This window comes from Phaenicophaeus curvirostris, chromosome 1, assembly GCF_032191515.1.
Source record: "Phaenicophaeus curvirostris isolate KB17595 chromosome 1, BPBGC_Pcur_1.0, whole genome shotgun sequence".
Taxonomy (NCBI): Eukaryota; Metazoa; Chordata; class Aves; order Cuculiformes; family Cuculidae; genus Phaenicophaeus; species Phaenicophaeus curvirostris.
In genome coordinates, this window is record NC_091392.1 from 49,183,793 (window position 1) to 49,203,314 (window position 19,522).

General features: G+C 37.7%; 1 protein-coding gene across 1 annotated transcript; it reads left to right on the top strand.

Moving 5' to 3' along the window:
* Nucleotides 1–1,667: 1,667 nt before the first annotated feature.
* Nucleotides 1,668–16,380, top strand: LOC138716589 (otogelin-like protein). The gene is made up of 7 exons (XM_069849756.1): nt 1,668–1,743; nt 9,542–9,720; nt 10,035–10,139; nt 10,927–11,046; nt 13,004–13,049; nt 14,892–14,963; nt 16,283–16,380. The coding sequence occupies exons 1-7, from the start codon at nt 1,668–1,670 to the stop codon at nt 16,378–16,380; spliced, it is 696 nt and encodes a 231-aa protein (XP_069705857.1).
* Nucleotides 16,381–19,522: the final 3,142 nt, after the last annotated feature.

A 19,522-nucleotide genomic window follows, 5' to 3' on the forward strand; every position in this document is an offset into this window, starting at 1 on the left:
CTCCTGGTTTTATCATGCATGATTTTTGTAGTATTTGGTAGTACAGAATATTGCCTGTAGCTTAAAAAGCAATCTCATCATTTTAGTTGCGGCTCTGAATAATACCTCCACAAATCAGAATCCAGGACTCAAAGCTAGATAAAATTTAATTAGGGGAAGCCTAAACCAAAACCCCAAACCTAAATACTCTTAGCACTTATTGAAAAGCTTGCTGTCAAAGACTTATGTGCTCTTATAAAAAGCACAATCAGGGACGAAGACTCAACTCCTTGAACTGAGTTGGCTATGAAACTAGAACTGGACAAAGGGAGGGAAAAAAGCAGGATTTCCACTACGGAGTATAGTTCATTTTCTACATCTAACTCATCTGGAGACGGAAACTGAATAGACTGCTGATTCTTGTTCTGTTGTGTAGATGAATCAGTACAAAATGTGGCTCCTCAGGTGCTTCTGTGAATCCATCCATTCATCTCTGTAAACATAGCATTTACTGCCACTGCCTATCTTAGTTTAGGTTAGATTACTGGGTTGGGTGACTGAACTCAAGAAGATCAGTTGAAAAGAAGTTCCTAATACAGATTCCCAAATAGATTGTATAGATAACTCTTCAACAATTAAATCAATCAGGATTAATTTCAACCACTGCAGAGAAGCTTTATAGTTTTCTGAACAAAAAAATCAATCTGTTTAAAACCCAAATATTTTATCCAAGAAAATAATCAAGGGCTATCTCCCATAAAACCATGCCAGGATCATTGTCATAGAGTAAAGGGAGAGTTCACAGCAGAGAGATCTTTATTCTACAATCTGAAGAAAACATCCCCTGGGAAAAAACTCCTTTCACATACTACTGCTGTCAAGGGCAAAGATTCAACCAACATCCAAGTTTGCTGCCTATATATATACCTCCTACCCCAATGCAGTTTCTCATTCAATCCCAAAGTCTTTATCCAATTAAAAAAAGCCATCTCTCCAGCTTTCTATCCTCACCATCCTATACTAATCTCTTTCTTTAGACACGTGTCATCTTTTACCTATTTCTACACCACACTTTTCCCTCTTTCTTGTCCACATTTCAATCCTGCACTTCTATAATTATCTCTCTCGTCTCAGTTTACCTTTTACTCCAGCAAAGCTTCAGAGCATCTCTTCCCAATTCGGGCCAGAGATCTACTTTCTACAGAAAAGAAAAGCAAAAAGGGGACAGAAAAAGGCAAAAATAAAGCAGGAGAAAAGTCACTAAAGACCTACATAAACAAAATTTTGTTTCCAGTTTCCATATCTGCACAACTGAGGAAAAAAGGGATAGAAAACGTTTACCTTTAATCACAGATGTGTTGCATATTCAGTCACTGTGTGTGTAGGGCAAACGTACAGTTTAATCACCACTAGTAGATTCTGCAGTTAAGCCTGTCTAATCAAGAGAAAACTTCAAGGACTCAAGTCAAGTTTCCTAAAAACTGGGCTTTGAGCATTGCGTGATTCTATAAAGATTTCTTGCTCATTTATTTACAAAAATGGACATTACTGAAAAAAAAAAGTCATTTCAAATGTCAAACTCCTGCTCCACAGTCAAAAGCAACTATGGAAGAAAAAAGACATCTAGGATTTTGATTGGTTTGGATTGTTAGTTCCAGAGATTTTTATTGCCTTTTGACAATCTGGCAATGTACACTTACAGCCCAGAAGCCCAATCGTATTATGGGCTGCATCAAAAGAAGCATGGCAGGCAGGTCAAGGAAGGTAATTCTGCCCCTCTACTCCACTCTTGTGAGATCCCACCTGGAGTATTGTGTCAACATAATATATTGTGTCCATATCCGCAACATAAGAAGGATATGGAACTCTTGGAATGGATCCAGAGGAGGGCTATAAGGATGATCAGAGGGCTGGAACACCTCTGCTGTGAGGACAGGCTGAGAGAAGTGGGCTTGTTCAGCCTGGAGAAGTCTCCAAAGAGATCTTATAGCAACCTTCCAGTACCTGAAGGGGTCATGCAAGAAAGCTGGGGAGGGACTTTTTACAAAGACATGGCTTTGAATCAGAGAGGAGAAGATTTAGATTAGACATTAGGAAGAAATTCTTCTTGATGAGAGTGGTGAGGCACTGGAACAGATTTCCCAGGGAAGTTGTGAATGCATCCTCCCTGGAAGTGTTCAAAGATAGGTTGAATGGGGCCTTGGGCAGCCTGATCTAGTGGGAGGTCTCTGTGCCCATGGCATGGCGGTTGGAACTAGATGATCTTTAAGGTCCCTTCCAACTCAAACCATTCTATAATTCCATGAAAAAAAAAAAGGTAACTTTTAACAGATGTGCAGAATATTGTAGCATGATATGTGGTACTTTGGGTACAGGCTTTTGGAGAAAGTAGTTCACTAATCTAAAGCATCCAGAAGTCAAATCTTATCATCATCTATAAGTAGTTATGGCAACCCATGCCTGATTGTCGAAAATAAAAACTTGGACACTGCACAAAATACTGTTATCTTGCAGCAAACAGGGATATATTTGCACAAAAATGTTTGAATAATATAAAAATAGCCTGTACAGTGAACATATCATTTATAGCAGAAAAAACTATGAATTGATTGCATTCAAACACTTGTTGGCCAAACTCTTCTTGTTTTGTAAAGAAGTGTAAAAAAGAAAAAACTGAAGTGAAAAATTGCTGCGTAAAGCATGATCTGTTTCTAAACACTGAGGCAATGAAACAATCAACAACACTGAAAATTTACTGTATTAGCCCTTACAGATATTCCAGGACATTGTCTGGTGTCCAGGGAAGCAGATAGTTCTGTGTGACTGATACACAGCAAAATGTTCAGATGAATTCTCAAACTAGAAGAACAAGTAGCATAATTAAAAAAACTCACTTCCAGTTTCAGTGGAGACAATGAGAACTATATTACTAACTGTTGTGGGCAGCCTGGACCTTTCAGTAAGTCTCTACACCTCCAGAACTTACTAACTTTGAAGCATCTTGGCTAATGAGTGGGTCAATGATGCAGGCTGTGTTACTGCTGTTCCTTGACTAGCTGAACAAAGTCTGTTAGCAGACATATATATGTATATTAGCAAGTGGGAACACAAAAGTACTGGTTGAAAATCTCAGTTTGAAAGCAGTCAGACAGATTTAGCTGTTTGTTCAGCGTTTATTGAATGTGAACATAAAAATGAAGCAAATAAAACCAGATGGAATTCATTTTTGATGACATTCAATAGTACAAATTTAATAGTATAAAATGCATAGTCATGTTCCTGAGAACTAAGAATAAAAAATCCTGCTATAAACTCAACTGAGAATCCATCAGCCAAAAAGAATGGGAACAGAAATGCCTCTGTAACCTATTTAATCACAGGGGATGACTGTGAGTCACCAAGGCACTGCAATTATTTAAAAGGCAAATGTGATCCATGGTTGCTTCTGATGAAGCATTTCCAATAGAGAGAGATATTATTTCCATTCTATAAGGTATCAATGAGCTTTCATTTGAAATATCTCAAACTGCTTACAATACTTGCCATACGTGTCCGTGACAGATTAAATGAAGCAGGAATAAGTGCTGAGAAGTGCTACCAGGCTGATCTGCAGATGGAGAGCCTATCTTATAGTAATTAACAAAGACAACTTGGCTAGTCAAGTCTAACCAAGTTATGTCTTGGATGGGACACAACAGCATTCCATCAAGGTGCTATGGACTACTTCAAGTGCAGTTAAATTGAAAATTTGAATTAAAAAAATCCCACCATTTTGGTAGCAAGAGTCTCAGAGAATGGTCACTTTCATAATGGTTTTAGAAGACCCAACCACTTCTAAAATGGATCAAGACAGATTTTTAAATATAAGTGTAAAATGCCATGTCTGTGATAAGCTTGTTTAGGACTTTCTGGGTTATCACATGTTTCCCAATAATTCATGCTTAAAAACATGTCTGGATATTGTTCACAATAGTTCTTCGTTCCTTCTTTTGTGTAACTCTAGACTTCTATGGTACACTTAACTTCTGTTGCACACTTAACTCCCAAGGGAGATCTTTATTATATATTTGGAGCATTCAGTAAAATTTTCTCAGTTCCAGCAGAAGAGTTGTAGGCAGTTGCTGATGCCCCCATGCCCTGGGAAATACCAGTCATTTGTTTCCAGATTACAATTTCAGTTGAAAGAGGTTCAGCAGTTTCTTCTGTTGAAAGAGTCATTGATAATTCTGTCTTATAGCAAGCAGAACAGCATTAAGGAAAAGCAAAGTTGTTAAATGAATTCCAAGAAACAGACACATAAACATCTGTATTTCTAATGGCCATAATAAATCTTAACTCTTGGGGAGAAAAAAAAAAAAAAGGCAGCACATTTTCCCTAGCTTGATAATTGGATCAATTTTTCACTTATGCATTCTCAATTGCTTGACATTTTAATGCATGAACAACAGATCTCAAAAGTATTTTAATTAGCACAGTAGGGCTCAAACCTAACCCTAATCTTCTAATTGCATTGCTAAACCATCTCTGAATATCTATTTACTTAACAGAAGTTAATTAAAAGCATGGATCCATACTATACACATAGCATTAAACTGAAAGCCAAAAGGGTATGGCATCTGCAGAAAAACAGAACTAAAGTGACAATAAAGGATCTTTACAGGCTCATAGACTCCTTTCTTATCCTTTACTGCTTTGGCTATTCTCATTGTAATCAAAACACAGGCAAAAGGAGATATTAAAGAAATGTACTTCTGAACAAAATCCAGGATGAAATTGTGTGCAGTTTAATGTCACATTTTCTACATTCCTCTCAGCCATTTATTTGCTCCTGAAATGATGTCAGTGCTACTATTTGCAGAGTTCTGATAAACCAGAGTAAAGAAAACCAAGGGACAAAACTTGAAATTTTAGATCAGATCAGTTCAGAGTACAGACTTACAGTGGCTTTACTATCACAGCCGGGAGTGTGGTAGGTTGCAGCAGATGTAGGAAACAACAACCTACTACAAGAAGAGTTGCGGATTCTGTGAGCCAGCTATGACAACAGGAGAATTACAGCCTTGATATGACCTCTAAGGTCAAGAAAATCTGAACCTGGTTTCCTTGAGAAACAAAGGCTTGGTTTGTTTTGCCTGTTGGTCTGTAACGTTTCTGTCATTGATTATTTTTGCACATGTTGACCACTCCAAGTGAAAAGGTAGGTATCTCAAAAGATTTGGCTACAAAAAAATGCGTGACTCTAGGAAACTAGGAGAGATGGGACCAACGTGTGTATTTCTCAAATTGCACTGATAAGTTAAGATGTCTTTATTTAGACAAAAATATCCAAGCACATGGCACAACCATTCCCAGCAGGAAGAGCAGGAATCCAAGAGGACCTTGTCATTATGGAGATCATTAGGTCAGCCTCACTGCTTATGAAATCACTGCCTCAGTACTCATCAAAGTATTAATTCTTGCTCTTATAGGCAGATGGAGTAGCCCTGCTGCTAATTTTCACTTTCTTGTCAACAGCTGCTTTAACACCCTACAGACATTTGGTTCATGTAGTGCTTAAAACTTGTGAAGTGGCAAGAATGAGGATTAAGTGTGGTCCGAAAGTAAATCTTCCGGAAAGACAAAGAGCGTAAGGAGCCTCTAAGAAGCTAAGAATGGAGATGTTGGAAACAGTTTAATCTGTCCTGATGGATTTACTAGTCACATCAAATTATCTGAAAGGTGAATGAACTCACCCTGGCCTACAGGTCAGGCAGGCGACCCCTAAGAGGCAGAAAGTTTTGAACTTCACTGTCAAGAGAGCTAATTATCTTTCTCATGTTCTTGGCAGTTAGAATGCAAACTGGATAACTGATTAAATCCTAATTTTTCCCTCTCATATAACATACAGTGAAAGCATCTATAAGGAAAAGAAAAACTGTACGAAGGGGAAAGGAGCATATGAAGAAGATATAGACCTTATTAATTTTTCTGGGAGTTCAGCTGTTATAAAACACCAAGGAATCCATACTCATATCCACATACTGACAAAATAAGCCTCACTAATTTTGCTGTCTATAAGCCAGTGTTATAACTCCCAGTGGTTTAAGCTTCAAGGTGTAGTAGCCTTCTAGTAGAAACCTATGTAAGAAAGTCATTTTTAGAAGAAAGTTTTCTGGAAGAAATTGTTCAAAACATCAGTGAAGAGCGTCACAGGTAGGAGAGAGATGGGAGATGGCTAGGAACAAGTTCAACTGCAGTTTCTGGCATTCAGTTGCTTGAAGACACATGAAAGGCTGTTTTGATAACTAGGGGATGTTAGGCAAAGGGATTGGAATGATGCTAATATAATCACATCTCTTACATTCTTCTGTGCAGAATTTTGATTAGGTTTATCTAAAACATTGGGTCTTCTGATACTAAAATAAGCAGTCTGATTTATAACACAACTATAATAAAATACTGAGGCCAAACTGGAGAGATTAACAACTGCAAATACAGATAATGTGTTTTTGAGAAAAAATCACAATGAAGTAAAAGAAGTCAGATTTCTTCCATTTTGAATGCATACATTAAGAACAGGCTTTTGACATGATACCTCTTTTTAAGGAAAAAATCTGAAAAATGCATCAGTTTTAAGGCAGTTCAGTAGATAATTATGCCAGTAAATCATATAACAAGTTTTGAGGAACTGCTTCTGAGCTACTGCAGCATAATTAAAAAACTGCTACAGGCCATTTACTATGAAGAACTACCTGTGATTTTATGAGTAAAATTGAAAAGCATAGTAATATATCAATAGCAAAACAAACATGAAACTTTTCAACATTGAATGGTTTTGTTTGGGTTTCTTTCCAGAAGATTTCACTCCAGAAAGACGGGATGTCATCCAGAGGGACCTGGACAAGCTGGAGAAGTGGGCCTGTGTGAATTTCATGAGCTTCACCAAGCCCAAGTTGGCTCACAGCCCAGGCCAAATGTGTCCTGGGATGCATCAAAAGAAGTATGCCCAGCAGGTCAAGGAAGATGATTCTCCCCCTCTACTCCATTCCTGTGAGATCCCACCTGGATTATTGTGTTTAGTTCTGGAATCCTCAACATAAGAAGTATATGGAACTCTTGGAACGGGTCCAGAGGAGGGCTATAAGGATAATCAGAGGGCTGGAGCACTTCTGCTATGAGGACAGGCTGAGAGAGTTGGGCTTGTTCAGCCTGGAGAAGAGAAGTCTCCAAGGAGATCTTATAGCAATGTTCCAGTACGTGAAGGGGTCGTACAAGAAAGCTGGAGAGGGAGTTTTTACAAAGGCATGCAGTGATATGATGAGGGGGAATGGCTTTAAATTGGAAGGGGGAAGATTTGGACTAGACATTAGGAAGAAATTCTTCACCATGAGAATGGTGAGGCACTGGAATAGGTTTCCTAGGCAAGTTGTGGATGCCCCGTCCCTGGAAGTGTTCAAGGCCAGGTTGCATGGGGTCTTAGGCAGCCTGGTCTGGTACCCAGGGCATGGGGGTTGGAACTAGATGACCTCTAAGGTCCCTTCCAACCCAAAGCATTCTATGATTCTATGATAACAGTTGCAATTTCTTCTTTTTACCCCAAACTAACTAAACCGTTCATGGCTCTGGAAGAAAAAAAAAAAATCTGTGGAGTTACAAACATTTTGTGAGAGAGACTTTCTGGAGACAAAACCAACCTTAACTTACCTCTTCTATGCACTGGGATAAGTTTCTGCACCCAGACATCTGCAATGAAGCAGCAGTGAAGAGTAATTTGTTTCTATGTCAGGTGGCAACTTTATTTGCCAACACAGCTGACATTCAATCCAGACTTCATCTTCCAAAAAAGAGAGATAGAAAGCTTTTTCTTGTTTAGCCCTAGGAGATGCATACTCTATAAAATCCCTCATTCTCCACAGCTCTGGTGCTTGTCCCCGCTCCAATATGCCCCAGCCATCTAATCTTAGTTCATACTGCTGAGGAAAGTGTTAAACAGTGAGAAAATGTTTTGGAATAGTCTGCAGAGCAGAGCCATACAGCATAAAGAAGTTAAAATTTCAGAGGCTGAGTTGTTCAAATGGTGATTATTAGTAGTCCAAATAGTCAAGATGAACAGCACCAAAATGGAGAAATATGGAATTCTAAAGGAAGACACATACTTGGGAGATGATGACAATTTAGAAATATTCAAGACTGGATCAACGAATCAGGGATGTCTGAACCGTTCTATCCCAACAGATGGCTGCCTTGCAGCAAGAATCTTTGATAAGAAATATAATTTATTTAGTTGCTTACTACACCCAGTTCTCAGTTGTGCATTTGAGCTAATAATCATTGCTTTTATGTGGTATTTATCCAAATTGCATAGCCTCTTCACACATGGATAAAGATATCTGGGTAAAGGGAGTCAGAGTTGCAGCCATTATATTACCTGTAGCCATCTCATCAATAAAAAAAGGAATCTTTAGATCATAACTATTATCATTTAGATATTCTAACCTCTTAGAACAACTCAACGCACATGCAGTGCCAAGAATTTTTACCTGATTTATGCTCAAAACCTGTAATTCAAAGGACTAATGCACAATTAAATTACCATGACCTAACCATGTAATAGTTAAACAGGAATTGTCCAAATGCAATCACTTCTTGAAATACAAGAAGTCATTTCACCCAGTTCAGTGTGCAAAGCACAGCTGAATCAGTTTACATTTGCCTGGAGTTAAGATCTCCTAAGTTAACATTTGCCAAGGCTCAGCTATCACATTTCATATTTTAAACAGTCATTGCTTCATGTCTTTCATCCCTTAAGTTAGGGTTATATAGAGGGGACCTGAACTGTGGGCCAGAAAAATGTACACTTATAAAAAGTATAGGCAGATTTCTGTATTATTCACCCAATTCCAGCTTGTAGGCAAAGGCCTAGGGCAGCATTACAGCGTGGTTCACTTAATCCTTATTCAATTTTCACAACCAATTGTGCATCCATTTTGTTCATAGTGCAGTACAGTGAAGCAAACTTCAGCTGCAATCCAAGTTTTAAAACATGAATTTTTATAAAGATTTATGTCAAAATGATTTACCCGAAAGCTTATGTCAGTAACAATCACTACTCTGTCCCAATGCCACTGCTAATAACAAAAATGATCACTGCCAGGTGATACAGAAAAATATCTCCCTGAGTAACAAATTTTGGTTGCATTTTTTGCCTTTCATTTTCCAGTATTTGTCTCAGGTTAACCTCATTAATGAGACAATGTGAAGAGTGTGTAAGACTGTATGTATTTCACAGTTACTGGAGGTTGTACTGGAAGTACCTAATGGGAAGTACCTGATAGGATTTTCATAGTTGGAACACTATCAATTTTAGTTGATAATAACTGACAAAAGGCAGTTCTGCATTTCATAGCATTTTCTTAAGTTGAATTATACCTCCTACTTCCCTTGCTTGATAATTAAAACCACCAACAAATCTTTCTAGAGCACAGGACTTTACCCTACTTTTGTCTTCACACTGATTCCATTAAATTGCATGATGGTCTCTTTTTCCTTCCCCTCTGGTAACATTTATTTCTTTTGGTGTTAGAGAAGGATGAAGTGTGCATCTTCGAAGAGGTCACAGTACTGAATCCTGGGCAGTCAGTAATTCAGTACTTGGATGGAGACCTTTGTTACACTGTACAGTGTTTACAAGAAAAAGATGAGAACACAGGATATAATGCCATGTATTTTACAATAGTGAACTGTTCGCAACAATGTGAAGCTGTGAGTATCCTTAAAATAAAGGAATGATGCCATTTTTGAGCACAACTATAACATTAGGATAACAGTAGAAGTGAAGACTTTTGCTAGCCCTGTTTGCTCAGCAAGAACTTGACAACTTAAAATTGGTGATGTGCATCTTGTGCCTCTAGCATTATTTTGAAAAGCAACTTCTAGCAGCATATGTACAAATATCCATCCATACATACATTGTTTCTCTTGGTATTTTTAGTTTAATAAATCAATGAATTTTCCTATAATGTATGTTGAAAATTTTATTTATTTATTTATTTATTATTGCTTTCCTTTCTTTCCAGCAACAAATATATATCCCTCCCTCCAGTCACCATACTTGTTGTGGTACCTGTCAAAAGGTGTCCTGCTCTTTTCATACTGAGAACGGAACACTAATTGTGTATGAGGTAAGTGCCTCTGAAAAGAGATAGAAATAACTCGAATGAGACAATAAATAGGTGTCTGACACTTACTTCTTAGTTAACTCATGCTGTGAGTCTTGTTTCATCCCTCCTTACTGCCAGTTACATTCTTAAAAGCCATTTATGGTATATGATAGGAAAGAAGTGTGTTTATTTAAAGACCTTCCATTTCACGCTAGGTTAATCCCTTATTTCATATTATCTGTTGTAGCATTTTCTACAGAGATATGGGCATGTCATCGTTTAGTTAAGCCTGAATATACTCTAAATGTAGGGTTCAAATTGTATCAAAAGTGTGATTTAGATGAGTTAGGAGCTTCTGAGTCTTCCCAGGGACGCTCTTCTCCTCGTTCTGGTTTCTGCAGAAAGGAAGTGTTCAAACTGAAACACTGAGGTTCAGGATGGCGCGTTCCAGCACCCACAGACAAGGAAATGTAGATGCGGCCATGATTTGATTCACACTTTCCATTACTTTTGGAGCAAAAGAAACTATTAGTTTTTTTTTTTTTCCTGGCACAGAGACCTTTCATTCTACACTAGGACCCTCATGCTGAGAAGCACACTGGACAGTAGAGCCATGGCTCCAGGGAGGAGTAGCCGCTGGTGGTTACAGGATGTTTTTTCCCTTTGTCGCCTACGGGTGGTTTGCAACAAACTTTGCACTCCAGTAGGTGTTACGGCATCAGGGCACCATTTTTACAGACCTTTGGGTTTGGAAACAAAATTGAAATGTTTTGTCTTTCCTGACATGGGTTTTGTTTTATATATTCAGGAAGGAAGCAGCTGGAGCTCCAACTGCACTAACTACAAGTGCGCAAAGACACCCGCAGGGGCTATCATAGTGGGATCAAGTGTTTCCTGCCCCCCTTTTAATGACACTGAGTGTACAAAGGTTTGTACTATGGGTGAGGTAACTGACAATAACTGATATGGAATCTGGCTTACACCAGACAATGCGTGCACACCTCGTGCACTTTTTAAATTAAAAAAAAAAACCAGTAAGTAAAAACATGCAAGCAAGCAACTTATAGCCTTGTTTTCTATGTTTCTGTTTGCTTTCTGGCTAACAAAATATCTGTGAGGATTATGAAAATTTGTTTCAGGTCTTAATGATAACTGCTTTAAAATATTGTGGAATTGGAGCCACGCTTGACATACTTCTATATGAAGTGCTAAACACTATGTCTTACTTAAGTTTGGAATAACACTTTGCCAAATTTGTAGTACACATACAATAAATAAATTGGATCAAACAATTCAGAAATGCTGCCTATAAAAGTGGGCTACATAAAAAATTTCTTAAGCTGTGCAAAGATTAGAAAAATGACAGAGTATATATGTACTTGATTATCTCTTAAACTAGGCTTTGTATAACATAGCAAATGATACCTCTCATACATGAAAAGGCATTTACCTACATCATATATCTAAAAATCTATATTTGGCATGCCCATATAAACTAGTTTGAAGATCATGGATGCTTCATCTAGATTACATGTTTGTTTACAATTTAATTTGTAATTTAATACTTCTCTAACTTTCTAACGCTTCTTATAATTATTGCACTTGCAGTACAGCATTTATTACTACTACTAATAAAATAAATATACATGTAGAGAGGGTAAGTACCATCACTGCCTTGAATACAGATTACAAACTTTGCTCAAGTCACACTAATCCATTGCATTTGTTTAAAAAAGTCCTTTCTCCTTCCAATCCTGAAGAAGTCATTCTATCTGAAATTAATGCCTGTTCTGCTTTGACTTTATCCTTGAGTTTCTGCCTTGGAACCCTTTTGTTATTATCTGTTAGGATCTTTCTCTAGTAATAAATTAGGATTTTGAAGAATGGAGCCCTAAAATTAACTTCCTGAATCAGTCTTACCTGTTTTTCAGAGCTGCTAAGTGTAGACGAACTGAACCAGTAGCTGAGGAGAAAGCTCTTCTGAGAGACAGCTCATGATAATTTAGGAATATGGATTTAAGAGGCTGAGTTTAAGTGCTCATTTATAATGTTCTTGAACAACTTATTTAGTAGTTTTATGCAACATGATAAAAAAATTCATGCTAACATGAAAAGATGGAAGCTTAAAACTGCTTTTTGTCTCTTGTTATCATACGGGTGTTATTTATGTTGAGTTGTCTGCTTGATATGCAGTTCTGGGCTATGCACTGAAATTGTGGGCATGTTTTTTCTTGCTTGCAACCATTCTGACAGATTCAGACAACTTCTCTCTCTTCCCTCACCCTTCTCTTGCTCTCTTTTAATTTCAGAAGGACATTTGCTTCACTTCCATACACTTCCACTTTCTAACAAGCAACTTCAGCAGAAATTAATAGCAATTGTAATTGAGAAAAAGAATTGAGCACGCTAATGTTTCTGAAATTCTGCAGTTAATATTCTCTTCCAAAAGCGTGTATATATACATATTTAATGTTGTAAAGTGCTGCTTATTAGGTATTAATTATTTGCTTGGCGTGTGATCAATGTAAATTCTTTTGCATCATCAGCAAAGATGCATACATGAATTTTTTAAACTATCTTAATAAGTCTCTGCAGTGGGGAATAGATGGTAGTGGATGATCTAAAAAGAAGCTCATACAGACTAAGTGCCTTATACAAAGGATACAAGATCAGATAAGCAGCGACAAATTCATTTCCAGTGTCAAAGGCCATAAAGAATTTGTGAACCAAATCTTCAGCTGATTCATATCTTTGTAATTCCCTTGATTTCAGTGACACTATTTCTTATTAGTTGGACATCTTTAAAACACGGAACATCTTGAGATACAATTTACCTTTGCATTGAGCGCAGTCTTTTTTGAAATATTCTCCCTTTATTTTTCTAGAATGGAGGCGTTGTGCAGATGTATAATGATGGCTGCTGCAAGACCTGTAAGTGATGAAGGCTGCAATATGTGCTAGTTTGGCTTTGGTTTTGGAGGGCTTGGTTTTTTAACCTCACTTGCTGGGACACAAAGAAATTAAAAAGCATGCAGCCCCTGCAAATCACATACAATTCTTTTAATTACCTAACTACTCCTCTTAAAAGTCTTGCTTCGTTTGGCTGCTGACTTGGTGATTTTTAACATTATTGTTCTGGAGTATAACCAAATCTCTCCAAATATAACCTGTATAGGATAAAGAGTTACCTATCTTGAGTAAAAAAATGAAAACATTCCCTTTATTGCTAACCTGACTCTAAAATACTGCTTATATAATTTTCACCATAAAAGATAAGGGTTTACCACCCTAAAATTTATTTCTAATTTGACGATGTTTTGAAAGATGACTCCAAACTTACCGATTTATTCTATACAGCTAGTATGCACCTCCTAGGGCAAAAATACTGGAATATAATTTTTTAAATCCCAAGTGTGGAAAAGTTATAGTAATACCTAAGGAAATCCTTATATAAAATTGACTTTTTAATATCTGGGAATACATTCACATTCTCTGAGTGTATATTGTGATGCAAGCTTATATAAAGTTTTATAACTTAGGCAATTTTACAAGTCAGTTGAGGAAAAACTGATTTTCTCTGCAGTTTTGACTAGGAAAAGTTTTACTATCCAGGTATATATTTATGTATACATAAAAATAAAACACCATTGTATAAAACTAATTGTGCAGAGCAAGAGCTTCTGGAATGCTACAATCCCCCTTCCCCTTCTTATTTGGTCTTTTTTTGTATTCAACACTAGTGTTAAAATATCTGAGCAAATTAATCCTTGGAATTTTTTTGGACAAACTTTACTTAGTAATATTGAATAGCAAGTCACGGACTTAAGACTATACATTACACAGTAATTAAAGATTCAGAAGTGCACTATATTGTAAATAATTGGATGATATAACAAGAAATATTCAGATCTATCAAATACAGAACAATATTTAAGTTTCCAATTCATCTAAAGCTTTGAAAGTGAACTGCAAGTGCTGTTCTTCTATTGTATCCAAAATATAGAAAATAAAAGCTATTTTAATGCAACATAATATATTTTTTGACAGAGAATCAGCATAGAAAAGTAGCAAACCAGAATTGTGCTTAAGATCTTACTAATCAATATTATTTTTCTAATGTGATAAGCTATGTTGAAAAGTATTTAACTACTGCCCCCCAGTTAGGTTTGCTGTATTAGTCAAAAGAATTAACAGCTACTGGTTTTCTGTTGACCAGGAAGATCTATAATTTTGACTGTATTTCTTGGCCTCAGGAAAGGCATCGTTATACTTCAGAAACACTTGCTGAGGTGACTGCTAAAAACACAGCTATAATTCATACAATTATATGCTATTTTATTTTTATTTAAAATTTGTTTTATTTTAACTAAAAGCACGTGCCCTGTGGTGAAGCAGATAAAAAGAGTACTTAGAAGTAGAGTTTGCAGTACCTTGGGGTCTTAATGGGAACAAATAATCTCTCTGAAAGAGCTTGTGATTCAATGCATGCAAAGTGAATGCAAATATTTAATTCTTACCTTGCCATAGAGAGACTCATTACAAAAGTTTGGTTTACAAGGAAGCATCATTCCAGTTTTGTGCTAACCAGAGAGTAATAAAGTTCAGGCCATCTTTAGTGAGACTTGAAGCAGCTGCAGTTTCTAAATTTGGAAAGCTCATCATCTTTTTTCTAACAGAAAAATTGCAGTTGGTAGTGTAAGAATAAATGAAATGTCTTTTAAATAAAAATGTTTTTATTTAATGAGAAACTTATATTCCTAATGATTCTGCCAGGTTCTGGATTGGGTCTATTACCCTTTGCCATTAGTCCAGTAGTGCCCACCAATAGTATTAATTGTGAACCAGGTATTACTTTTAATAACGTCTTTTCTTTTTCTAATAATAGTGGAAGCACTGCTTGATATACACGTATGGCTGTCATCACTATTAAATGTTGCCATGCAGTTAATGGTATTGGGCCTGATACTGAGAGATGCTGAGCCCCTGTTGGCCTCTGAAATCAGTGGGTTTCTAAAGCCTGGTTAGGGTTCACTGCTCAGCACCTGTCAGAATTAGGTTCATCCATTTGTGGTATATGCTGCAGATGGTTCTTCCTCCTATTCCTTTCTGAAACTGGTTTTAATATGTGAAATTACTGTACAGGGTAGCCGAAACAAGAAATGTTACTTTAAAAAAACATCAACATCCTGAATACTGTCACCAAGAGATTCTAAATCTGATCCCAGGTCTCTGAATTTAGTCACGGAACTGTTTTTATCTTAAAATAGAGCAAGAGTGTGCATAGCTGCCTAGCTCACCTTTGTAGATATGGATTTTTTTGTCACAAATAACATGTTATGCAAATGATGGGGGAGGGAGAACATAGAACTACCATCATGCATTAATAAATAGCCTTTACACCAAAAATTACAGAATGTTACATAACCGTTGCATTTTGAACACAATTCTTTGCTTTTACAGATAAGTAAGTCACAGAAACTCCTTACTGGAATAAGGAGTGAGTAGAAAAAGTATACCTAATAATGAATGCAGATCTTCTTGACTGTTGAAAGTGAGAGAGAGAAAAATACAGCAAGAGTTTTCATTAAATATCAGCACCTTATATGCTGAAATGTCATATATCTCTCCACATGACTTGTAGAAGTACAAAGATTCCACTGTCTACACATATTTATGCTGGCAAGTGCTTTCTGATGGAAATATCACAGGACTTCTTTTTCTTAAGTGTTGCTGAGCAACAACCAAGATGCTGGAGGCTAACAGCTTTGGTCCTACAGTGATCTACCAGTTCAGTAACAGCATCTTGTTTGATCATGCAATGCATCGATTAAATTCTAATTCCACTCTGCAGCCAGCCTAATTTTTAAACAGAATTAATTCTAATAGTATTCAAAATTACTCGAGACATTTTTTTTTCTAGTTGCTCGTATTGTCTTGCCATATATGCAATTCAAAATCATATTATTATTTTAATGTTTATAAAATCTGTATCACTTAATGGGCCACTTGACACTTCATATGTGCCAGCTATAAAATCAATAGTAATGCTCAGGAAGTATTTATTAACATAATTATTAAAATTATTTTAACAGTTTCACTTTTTTAGTAGCAAACACAGTACAAAAAGTGTATTGATTCAGTATGCATTTTCTGTGTCTTGTCAGGCAAAAAGGAAGAAAGGATTTGCCAGAAAATGACAATCAGGACAAACATAAGAAAAAATGGTTGTATAAGTCAAAGCCCGGTAAGCATAAAAGGCTGATGTTTCACACTGGGCTTACCGTGCCAAATATTCAGAAGTAGGTTATAGCTATCAACAAGCAACAAAAAATTGTTGCTATCTTTCAAAAGCAGACCTTTGACTTGAGGAATGTTATCCGACTAGTAAATGGCGTAAAATTAGCTGTTCATATGATTGGAAGACTAAGCATTCCTACCTGGAAAAACATCTGGCTTCAGAGGAAAATGATACAGCATAATTGTTTCTAACTAACAAAGACACTGAACTCTTCACCATGAGATAACATCCCATTCTAAAAGAGGAGCAGAAATGCTTCCACTTAGGATGTGATAGAAACACTGCTGCATTAATCTTCAAAGACCTTTACTCTTCAAGTATTCTTCTCCTCCACAGAGCATGTGTCTCCATTTCATAAATTCATGATCCCATTTATTTACGGGTCTGCTTAAGACATCTTATTTCTCAGCTTTGCTGTAGCCCCATCTGTAAAATCCAGGACACGTCCAAGCAGCAACCATGCTTCTCATGTAGCACTTAAAGGAGAAGCAATCAACACAGTATCTCAAGACTTCCAAAAGGCCTCTGGTGAGATTCTGTTCAAGAACCTAAGCAGCCATAAGGAAAGAGGCAGCGTTTCCCGGCTGTCAGGAGTCCAGCGCCGCCCGCCCCACTCCCGCCTGGGTTTTTCTGGGATTTTCCCGGCTCAGGGAAGCCCCCACCACCTCAAAATGTCCACCCCACTGCAGAATTTGCCGTCCCGCTGCCGGGTGCCACCGAAGAAGTGAAATATAAACAAGGATGCAGCTTGTCCTTATGTCTCCGTTTCCTCTTCTCTCTTCAACTCTGCATCCCTGCCCTGCCCCCCTGGCCCAGATTGTATGTAACCCCGTGTGTGCAGGCATCTTGTGAGCCGGTTTGGAAAGCTGCTCCAACTCAAACCTGTGAAACACCAAAATTAATTAGTTTGTTGATTATTGACTAAAACAGCTTTAATACCCGCAGCCTTCACTTCCTTCTACCCCCTCTGTAACTAAGTCTCAACTTATTTCTACTCCCCTAAAAGAAGGGCTGGGAACGCGTGCGTCTCCCATGCTGCCACCGGAATATGCGGGGAACTGGAGAGAAGCCGTGTGCACAACCGAGTGCATGCACGGTGCTGCAGCCTTGCCGTGCCTCATCATTGCCCTGTTCGTTGCTGGCTGCACTTGGCCTTTATTCCTGTATTTCCGCTGCTTTGTTCTTCTACTGGTGCTTGCAAAAGGAATTCCACAATATAAGGGCTTACCAGTAAAACTATGCAGTATTTTTTTTTTGTGATTACTGTAAATCTATCGCTATGCTTAAAATAAGATTATAACTGAATATGCCTCTATAAAATAGTAAGGCTTTGGCCACATTATTTATCATATTTGACTTCTTTAATTCCATTGTCCTATTACCAGGTCATTTGTTAGACCAATTCTTGCCCCAATATGCGATTAGAATTTGAAGCACAGCTTTTAATACTGCGTTTAAGCTGCTTACTGTCTGCTTTCATTAATAAAATTAATAAAATCCAAGACCTAGAGTATACCTATACAGGCAATTAATAATTTTTAGCTAGTCAAATCTGCATACTAAAAATGGAAACTAAAACAATGTATTTGCATGATTTATTCCATTTCCACATTGCAGGCAGACATCCTCCCAAATGCATGCACCTGTGTACAGCTGAAAAATATACTTGCACTGAAGTCTTTGTTCCTAGTTTGTTTAGAGAGGAGGATCAGGCCTGAAGTACGTTGTTTGAAAGTAGTTACAAGCCACACCATATACTAAAAGATGGAGGCATTTACAAGAACACACTTCACAGGAACAGTGGTCACTGTGCTGTTCACAGTACTTAAGCAGTTACAAAATGCTGCTTCATGTGTAGCTCCTTCTCCTGTTTTTTAGCATTCTGTTTTTCTTGGCACAAATTCAGTTTTCCTGTCTTGACCTTCTGCACTGCTGATAATCTCAGTTCACATTGCCTAAGTAATTCTTTTTTTATATATTGGTTCTGCATAGCTCTTTCAGTCTCTCTTCTTCCATCTCTCCTTTTCTATGAAATTAAAGGACAAATTACTCTTTCAGATATTACAGAGGTTCACTTTTGTATAAAAACTGCCAAAAAAATGTATAGGTACCAATCAGGAATACCGTGGCAAACTTCGGCTTCAATTAATTTTTCCTATTTCTGTTTCATCAAATCCTTTTCTAGAGGTTCCTTGAGGTTCTGCTGCTGGTGACATCATGTTTTGAGTGGTTATTTCACACTGATTCCCCCTTCTGCTTCACTGCAGAGAAGCTTACAAAGGGACACATTTACTTAGTCAGGAAATTACCATTCCTGCACTGCAGTGAGATTTGTAGTGTGAATGCTCCGTGTTTTTCTCTCAATGAAATGGTGAAAGTTTCTGACAAATTCTATAAAGTTTCAGAATCTGCCTGTGTCATTTAAAAGAGGTGCGTGAGCATTGGCACCATGTCCTTCCTAAAACATTGCCACCAGCAAAGCTCCCTCTTTGGACAGCATGTGTAAAACGGTATTAGTTGAGGGAAAGAACACAATGAAAAGGACATGAGTGTTTGCTCAATAGGTGCTGAATATGAGCGGGAAGAGTTCCAAGGCAGCCAAGAAGACCAACAGCATCGTGGCTTCCATTCCAGCAGTGTGGCCAGCAGAACTAGGGAAGTGATTATCCCTTTCTGCTTGGCACTGCTGAGAACACTCCTCCAATACCGTGTGCAGTTTTGTGTCCCTCACTACAGAAAGACCTTGAGGGGCCCTAACACTTCCAAAGAAGAGCACAAGAGGTGCTGTATGGCCTACAGAAGAGCTGCTTGGAGGAGCAGCTTAGGAACTGGGCGTGTTTAATCTAGAAAAGAGGAAGCTGAGTGGAGACCTTACAGCTGTCTACAGCTATCTGAAAGGAGGTTGTGGCAAGGTGAATGTCGCTCTCCTTTGCCAAGGAGCAAGTCACAGGAGAAGAGGAAGCGGCCTTAAGCGGTGCCTGGAGAGAATTAGATAGGAAATTAGGAAAAGCTTTTCACTGAAAGGGCTTTCAAGCACTGGCGCAGTCTTCTCAGGGAAGTGCTTGAATTGCCATTGCTGGAGGTATTTAGACAGAGTGTAGACATG

What these genes read in the sequence shown, in the direction of transcription:
- LOC138716589 (XM_069849756.1), top strand. Translation starts at nt 1,668, where the DNA reads ATGTACACTTACAGCCCAGAAGCCCAATCGTATTATGGGCTGCATCAA. An exon ending in ATGACACTGAGTGTACAAAG is followed by an intron (nt 11,047 to 13,003) that starts GTTTGTACTATG and finishes TTATTTTTCTAG; the next exon opens with AATGGAGGCGTTGTGCAGAT. An exon ending in TAGTATTAATTGTGAACCAG is followed by an intron (nt 14,964 to 16,282) that starts GTATTACTTTTA and finishes GTGTCTTGTCAG; the next exon opens with GCAAAAAGGAAGAAAGGATT.